Source organism: Octodon degus, unplaced genomic scaffold, assembly GCF_000260255.1.
Source record: "Octodon degus isolate 3935 unplaced genomic scaffold, OctDeg1.0 scaffold00022, whole genome shotgun sequence".
NCBI lineage: Eukaryota > Metazoa > Chordata > Mammalia > Rodentia > Octodontidae > Octodon > Octodon degus.
In genome coordinates, this window is record NW_004524598.1 from 22,643,507 (window position 1) to 22,652,322 (window position 8,816).

The window sequence follows — 8,816 nt, forward strand, 5'->3', positions numbered from 1 at the left end:
TACTGAGGTGCTGGGGTGCTGGGGTGCTGGGGTACTGAGGTACTAGAGTGCTGGGGTGCTGGGGTACTGAGGTGCTGGGGTACTGAGGTGCTGGGGTGCTGGGGTGCTGAGTAAATATCTTTTATTCTCAAAGCCACACTAAGCTTCTCATGGAAACAGGCCACAAAATGTGAGTCAGAAATGTGCAACTTAGGTGTAAAATTAAGTTAAGAATGAGCACGAGGTAGCAACTCTGTGTGTGTGTGTGTGTGTGTGTGTGTGTGTGTGTGTGTGTGGCACACAGGTACACATTCTGAGGTGGGCCAGGTGGGGTGGGTTGGACCCTACGTACTGGCTGGGCTCTGGACACAGAGGAGCATCCTGCCCTCAAATCCCTCCAACTCCTTTATTTTCCCAAGAAGACTCTTGGAAGGGGATCGGGTGCTTTATTTCACAGTTATGAATTTCAAGACAGTAATAAAAAAATACATAAATTCCTGTAAATCAGTAACAAGAATGAGATAACACAGCAGAAAAAGGGTCAAAGCTGTCGGGCCATCGCACTTTCTGACAGGACCCGTCCTTGCTCAGTGGCCAACTGCTCCGATGTGTGTGGAGCTCAGAGCTCAGCTGTCCTTCTGGAAGTGAGGCCTGGATGGCTGCGATTGTGCTCCCTAAGAACCAGGGAGTGGGAGCTCACATGGTCTTCCACAGCGTGGCCCTGCAGGATGCTAGCGGAAACTCAGGCGTGTGAGGCGGACAGAGCCTGGGAATGAGCATCCCAGCTCACATTCCTTTTTGACACCTGTGTTGTCTGCATTTTGATTATTTAACAGTGGGAGGGAGCTGCCAAGCCCACAGCCACCACATTCCTGAGTGACAATGCGGGTGTCCTTTTCTTCTAGGCTCCTATCAACCACTCACTCTTGGGCTTCCTCCCTGAGGGTGCTAGGTGTTGCCTGCTGCGCATGCACCGGTGTATGTGTGAAGGGCTGGCCAGCAGGGATCAGGCAGGCTCCCACAAATGCCACTGAGCTGCTCAGTGGGCACAAGTCGATTCTGGGCAGGCTGGACCCAGGTGGACAGGGGTCTTGACACAGGGGCAGGGAGCCAGGCGCTCAGGCCAGGAACATCCGGAGTGGCATTGGGAGCAGGGAGCTCCCCGCCTGAAAGACAGTTTCTGAGCACAGGGAGGGGAATGCAGCCTCTCCCTCCATTTACTCCTCAGAGGCTTGGGCCCTGACCCACTCCCCTGTTACATGGGACATAGACAGGGCGCTGAGGACGAAAGGCACTTTGGAGCACATTCTTGGGGGCAGATGGCAAGCACCCTTGTGCCCTTTGGAGGACCCCAGAGCCACTACCTGAACTACACCCAAGTATACCTCACGGTTCGCACCTCAAAGAGCAGGGGTTTCTTGCTTATAGCTGGAGATTTATGTGTTCCCAGAGTTCTGGAGACCTAGACCTCTTGGCTTGATGCTTAGGGGGTTTCTTTTGGCACCACAAATATTCAAGGAAAATCTGAGGAAGCCTGTTAACATTTCCCTCATGTCTCAGTGCTGAGAGGGGATGGGACCCAGGGCAGGCACCTCTGCTCATGGGGTGCTTCTGTTTATTTGGTAGGAATCCTTCTTTCCTTCCTTCCTTCCTTCCTTCCTTCCTTCCTTCCTTCCTTCCTTCCTTCCTTCCTTCCTTCCTCTTTCCCTTCCTCCTTTTTCCTTCCTTCTTTCCTTCCTTCCCTCTTCTCTTCCCTCCCCTTCTCTCTTCTTTCTTCTGTCTTCTCTCACAGACTTAAAGACTAACACAGCTGGAGGTAGGAACTGAGCTTAACACCAAGGGCTTGTTTCCAAGGGAAGATTTTTGTAGCCGGACTAGTCACTATGACCAGGAGTCAGCTTTAGGTCTCTAATCTTATCTCCCTGCTCTGTGTGTGCAGCATGGCGGAGCTTTTTCCTGGTCCGAGTATGAAGTGACTTGGGTGTTGTAAGCTGGAACCAATATGCAAGACTTTGTAATACTACAATATCCAAAGAATCTCCCCATGGAGCCCCCTGAAAGTGATGTCTTTGAAGGAAGTTTTAGATTTGGAGTTAGAGGAAAATGGACACAGCACTGTGGGGCCTGGCCTGGGCACCCACCCGGCCCTGTCTTAGCCACAGAGAACAGCACTGGCACCGTAGGGTCAGCGAAGGGCTGGGACTCTTGTCTCTGGCAGCACAGCTGCAGGATGGGGGCCCCCTCCCAGCTGGGGGCAGGAGGCCACCCTGTGCCCAGTGCCTTTTGTGCGGGAAGGATGCGGTGCCCACTCGCCCACGGCAGCGCGGCCGGCAGTGCTCCCTCCACTCCACTCTCACGCTGCCCGCTCATCCCAGGGCTCCTGGGATGGGGAAGCCTCAGGACAGACAGATGATGGAGAAACCTGGGTGGCACTGAGCGACCTTCCACCACATTGTAGACTTTAATGCAGCTGTGACACTTGTGTTCTTACACGCCTGAAGTGTTGGTTCCTAGAGGACATGACGGTGACACAATAGTTTAGGAGAACTTTAAATAATTTCTGCACACTTTTACTTCATAAGGAGAAGCCTCCTGCGTTTTTTGTTCTTCGCTAATGCATGGCGCCTGCGCTAAGCTAAGAATCTCACATAGATGAGAGATTTGAAAAGAAATGCCCAGCATCCCAGACAATTACATTTCCAAATATCGAAGTCAGCAAGCCAGCTGGGGTCGGCCACTGAGGTCTCTGAACTGCTCCCTGTGAAGATCTCTAACTTGCAAATTTGAAATTGCTTTGGTCTGATTGGAAAGGATAAGGAAAAAATTTGCTTTTAAAATAATTTCCCCTCAGATGAACTTTTCTTAAAGTCTAACAGTTCTTACTGAAAAATAATTATTAAGACAAGATCCTCCAATACGTACTGATAAGGAAATTTCAAAACAACTTCAATAAGAAGTAGAAAATGCCCTCTTTGCCTATCCTCTCTGAAGAGAGTACAGACTCTGCACATGCGGGCTGGTCTGGGGGTGCACAGGTGAAGGTTAGCCAGGCCTGGGAGGGCTTGGGGGCCCACACTCCTGGAGCCATGGCTGAACCACTTTGGCCCAACGCTTTGAGGTTCAGAAATTCAGAAATCATATAGCTTCCTCTGCTCTTGCTGTTTCTCCACCCTGCCGACCCTTTGGCATCTTTGTAGTCAACTTCTGACAGCATGGAATGTGCAGGGGACACATGTGGACCCACTGAGGGCCCGTGCTCAGTGGCACTGTCCCCTGTGCATTCAAGCACAACCATCTCTCTGTGCCCGGTGGCTGCACAGGAGTGGGCACAGGGGCCTGGAGTCAGCTGCACGTCCAGAGTCTGAGCCAGTGACCTGAGCTCTGGCCAGTGACCAGTCCTCTCCTCAGTCCTTCCATTGCGCCTCTGCTCAGGGAGAACTGCCCATGCTTCAAAACAGCAAGGGGGCAGATGTGTGGCAGGGGTGCCAGAGAAGGCGGTGACCAGAGAGCCTCACATGACAGACACACCTTCGGATGGACCAGGGCTTGCAGAGGGAGCTCCCGTAGCCAAGAGGAACGCTGCATCCCCAGCGTTGCGGACAGCCCCGTCCCAGGCCTCTGCTCTCTGCTCTCCGCTGCTGCAAGGCTAGAACCTGCTCTCCCCCATTGTCCTCACATAGAGTTAGCTCTGGGGCTAGCGGCACAGCAGCGAGCCTGGCCCACGGCTCTGCACACAGTTACCTCCAGGGGCCTCGATTTCCACCTCTGTGGGCCCGTGGCACCCACACTGTGGGCTGCTGCTAGCTTGAAAGAGTGAATGCGCAGGATGGGCTACGCGGTGAGTGGCTCTTGCTGAGAGTGGCCAGATGGTGTGCGGTGTTCTCTCACTGGGCGGCACAGACGGCCCTCTGTGTGGTGCTGTCTTCCTGGACTGGACTGGACTGGACTGGGCTGGACTGATTTCCCCAAGGCTGTCTCCCCGGCTGCTCAGCCCACGGTGCAGGACAGAATGTACGCAGTGGGTGAGCATCTCTGTGGAGCGAAGGCAGTGGCGGAGGCATGCTGTGCACTGTGCCCAGCGGCAGCGCCCTGCTGCTTAGCTGCCCTCCCCTGGCACTCCTTCAGGACGGTGGCACCCTCCCAGCCACCTTCACTGGGGACACGAGCTAGGCGAGGGCTCACATGTGGTGTCACCTTGGGATCCCCACTCCAGCACGCTGAGCTCAGCCAAGCCCTGGAGGGCCCCCCTTCTTCCCCAGACAAGCATCCCAGCACTGGGCTGGCCCGCTAGGCACACCGCCTTCTCCGGCACCAAGGTCACCTCTGCCCCTTGCTGTCTTGAGGTGGGCACAGGGTGAGGGGTCCTTTGTCCCCAGGCAGCTGGATAATCAAGGAAAGACCACTGGGACCTCCTCCAGAGTCCACGTGGTGCAGTGTTTGGACCACGGAGCGTTCGACGAAGCTTCTGTCGTAGACATTTTTCTCTCGTAGGAAGCAACAAATGGGATTCTTTTGCTACAAGTGTAGTATGAAAATGCTAGTTGAATTCAAGGCACTGAGGAGCAGGCAAGGGGTCACTGGCCCAGAGAGAAGCTGCTTGGGGAACCGGCAAGATCACTGTGTGCTCTTTTCTGCTCTCAGTCCCTAATCAGATTTTGAGTCCACAGTTTATACTTCTGTGTTCTTGGATTACAGAAATGTATCTTAATGTGCTCAAGCAGCTCTTTCACAAGCAAGGGTAGTTTAATTATTATTTACCATATTTATATTTTCCTTACAAATTGAAACCCTCATACTAATGAGCAGGAAGAGTACTAAAATACTGTTGTTTCCGGCCAGAAGAAATAGTTTTTGACCCACTGCAGCCACATGATGAAAATAAGCTGAGGGGTGAGAAACTCAAGCCCTGCAAAATGTGGCTCTGGAGAGAGGGCATGCGGGCAAGAGTGAGGACAGGGACCTGAGGGCTGTGGGAGCTGTCACCAGCAGCTGGGTCCCACCGCAGGGACACCCTGCGCTGAGCCTGGAGCAGGGCGGTGTCAGGCCCACAGCAGGGAGCTGCGGAGCATGCAACCAGGAGCTCCGAGGCCTAGAAACACCCCGCCAGGCGCTGCTGTCCCAGGAGGACTGGGTTTCCGTGTGTGTGACGCTGTTGGGAGCCACGGGAGCTGGAACTTGATTCCGCGTGGGAGGGCAGGATGAGCTCTTACTTCCTGCAGCGGTCAAAGCTCCCTCAGTCTTGAGAAAAGACATTGTGGGCTCCTAAGTGCTAGGCACCCTCATGTCTTGTAACTTTGCACAAGTATAAATAAAGGTCCCTACTGTTGTGGGAGCGAGACCAAGAGATCCCTGCACCACGCTTGGTGATGCGCCGCGTGGCTGCCGGGGCTCCGCAAGCCTTCTCGACGTCCTCCTGTGGTCGGCGCGCAGAGGGGCGTCTGCACCTCACCGCCCCACTTCTGCTACTGTGGATCTCCCTGGGCAGATCCTTGCATGCACTGGGGAGCCTGTGACTCCCCAGTGCCTCGTTACTGTGTCACCAAGACACATAAACAGTCTCAAAAAATTCTAAAGCTCATATTTTTAATGGACATTGGTCTGCACCTCAGGGTGCCAGTCAGAATTGAGGGCAGTCGACACCTTGCAAGTTCTGAGATGCTTTTGCTGAGTGCTACCCAGCACCTGCTGCCGTCGCTTTGACAGGTAGGATGCTGAGGACAGAAGGAGCTCATACCTGGCAGTTTCAACCCACCAGGAAAGGAGGAGCCGCACCTTGTGTCTGCCGATAGCACGGGCATGATTTTCCTCACAAATTATTTGCTAAAAGATAGCTAGACAATATCCTGCATTCTAATAAAAAAAAGTGCGCTCCATTTTTTTCTCTAAAGCTCAAAATCATTGAAACTAGGGCTTTTAAATTTTCTGTGGTTTCATAACTTTTACTATTTTAAAACTACCCTTCCTTTTTTTTTGAGTCCTGGGAATCAAACTCAGGCCCTTGTGCTTGTCAGGCAGGCGCTTGTGCTGCTGACTGTTTTCCAGCCCCAACTGCCCTCCTTTGCTCAGCTCCCCAGTTTGGGGCTGCGTGCGAAGGCTCCTCTTCACATTTTCCAGCCGTCGCATGCTAGGCAAATGGGTTTGCAGTCCCAGTGCTTAGCACTAGAGAAAGGAGCGACCTCTGTGTTCCTAGTCCAGGGCCTGTCACTGTGTGGACTGAGGTCCCCTCTGGGCATGGGAAATCTTGCATAATTTAACAGGAAAGGGGCAAGTACTATGACTGGCCAAAATGAAATAAAATAGTTGCCTGCTTTATTCACTGATAACCCTTTAAGAGTCAAAATAATTCGATTCCTTATTTTCTTCTTTTAGGGTCCATAAATGAAAAGTTGCCCCAACGGGAAGGCACAGGAAAAGCAGGTAACTATCTTACGATGAAATTATTTGATGCTATATATCTAAGCCAATTTAGGGCCTTACAGTTCTCCAGTTGAAATTCAGTCCTGTAGGTGTGACAGCAATAAATGCCAGCTCTACCTGTTGGCTCTTTTCCATTTAACAAAAATAGCTCTGGCCCTTACTGTTCTAGGTTAGCTGGGGGGTCTGTGCACAGGCTGTACCAAAAATGCGAGGGTCCTTGGAGGGCCGTCTCTCTCTGCCTTGTGCTGGGCACACTGTGGGTGTGTCACGAGTCTCTGTGTGTCAGGGGCTGTGTAAGCGTGTCACTGTGAGGGTGGCAGGGCTGGCTGGGTGGGTGAGGAGCCACATAGGTGTGCTGGGCCCTCTTCAGATGTGTCACATGCCACTGTGCAAGCACCAGGGACCATGGCAGGCACACTAGGGTTCACTGAAGGTGTATCAGGGCCCACTTAGGGGACTGAAGCTTTTTATCAGGGGCCACTTCTGTGTCAGAAGCTACTGTAGGAGTGTCGGGGTTCTCTACAGGCATATCAGGGACCACTCTAGGTGCATCTAGGTCTACCTGGGAGGGCCTGGAGGTCACTTGGAGAGTGGATAGAGGATCTTTCTAGGACTGTCAGTCAGGCGTGTCGTGGAGGGCCTCAGGACGTGTTGCTGGGAGAAGAGGCACACCAGCCATCTGCAGCAGTCCCTTCTGTGGGATGGGACGGGAAGCCATCATCCCTTGGGCATCTGGGCACGCTGAGCTCATCTTTCCTAGGCGGTGTGCGTTCCCGGTGGCTACTGGGTGGTCCCTGTCCTTTCAGCCTGCCTCTCCTCTGCTGTCACCCTCAGTCCCAGGGACGCACTGCCTCTTTCATCTGACATCAATACTTAATGTCAGAAGTTTTCCTCATGATGACAGGAGTTAGGTTTAAATGCTAATATCTTAGGTGTTCTTCTTTTTCCTGATGTGGTTCTGGGCGTTAGGAAACTATAACGAGCCAGCAGCAGGGAGAAGCAGTATAAAGACAAATCCACTGGATTTGATTCTGCCTTTCCCTGAGTCCACTGGGGTGTTGGTGGGCGCCGCCCTGCCCTGGAGACCATCTGTGAAAGGTCTATGCACCAGTGAGAAGCATGATGGGGCCAGGCAGGGCCAGGCAGAAGGGCAGCCCTCGAGGACCTGGGGAGGGCGCTGTGCCACAGCAGGACAGACTTCACCCCAGCAAGTGAGTGTGGGAGGCAAGGCCAGGCATGGTGGAGAACAAGGACACCCCCCGGCACACAGCAGCAGTTGACACTCCAGCCTAACAATGACTGGGTGACAATGACTGGGACACTGGCATCAGAGAGGAAGGAGGGCAAGTTGCCTGAATTTGCATCTAGGAAATAGTGGGATGGACACTGATAATTTTTAGGCAACATGAAGTGGCAAAGTCTCCCAGTAGAAAAAGGAATCAAGCACTGAGAAGGAGCAGAGGCAGAATGTCGCGCTGAGGGCGGAGTCCTCATCCTGTTCACCAAGCAGCACCTGGGGATCCCTGGGGATCGCTGTGGGGACCAGACAATGCATTAAAGGCTTTGGTCTGCAGGAGTATTTCTTAGAGAAGGGATACCCAAAATCAAGCAAAAACATTGACTTACAGATAGAAATGAAGCCCTGAGAAAATGGAAAACCATTTTCCTTCTAATGGAAGGAAAACAGGAGTGTTCATCTCCTGAGCTTTTGCTGGGCTGCCCCAGGCTGGTCAGGAGCTGCAGTGGGCTTGGTTCACCTGCTATAACACTGTCCCAGGGGTGAGAGGGCGCAGCAGGCCCGAGGAGACGCTCGCGGAAGAGGGGCCCACGTGGGGATGCTCCTCCCGAGCCACGGCTCGCACACCCGCCTCGCCGGGGCAGCCTGGATATTGCTGGGGGACAGGGACCCGGTAACGGGAATGCTAGAGGGCTGGAAGGAGCCCTGCGTCATCCTCCGCACATGGCACGCCAGCAGTGGAATGCCCGAACTGCCCTCCCATGTCAGTGGGGCGTGTTCTTTTAAAACTTTTACTGTGTTAAGTGTGCCTGCATGTCTTCCTTTTTTCCCTTACTTTTCCCAGCTGGCAGTATACTTACTAGTAAAGTGCTCTAAGTTGACTTTACTGCTATCACCCATATTAGACCTGATATTTCAAATAAGTGATGTTACAGTTTTGACATTTGGACAGCAAATATCTCCCAAGATTTTGTGAAAATCACCTTGGTCTTTTCCCCTAATAAGCCTTAGGAGAAGCCTCATGCTCATTCTTCAGCTTGGAGAGGGCTGAGGCGGTTAACCAGGTGCCCCTGGGAGCTGGCCCCATCTTGCACTTTGGTCTGGAAGTTCCTGTGTGGCAGAGCCCCGTGGGCGAGGGCACAGAGGGCGCTGCGGGGCACAGCCGGGGCGAGGGCACAGAGGG

The 8,816-nt window shown here is 53.2% G+C and overlaps 1 protein-coding gene across 1 annotated transcript in view; it reads left to right on the plus strand.

The window, feature by feature from the left end:
* The window catches only part of Smoc2 (SPARC related modular calcium binding 2), a 140,748-nt gene that overhangs the window by 62,796 nt on the left and 69,136 nt on the right, over positions 1-8,816 (plus strand). Inside the window, exon 5 of the mRNA XM_023711939.1 lies at positions 6,349-6,396. Coding sequence (XP_023567707.1) covers positions 6,349-6,396 — 48 coding nt within the window. The remainder of the gene's footprint in view (positions 1-6,348; positions 6,397-8,816) is intronic.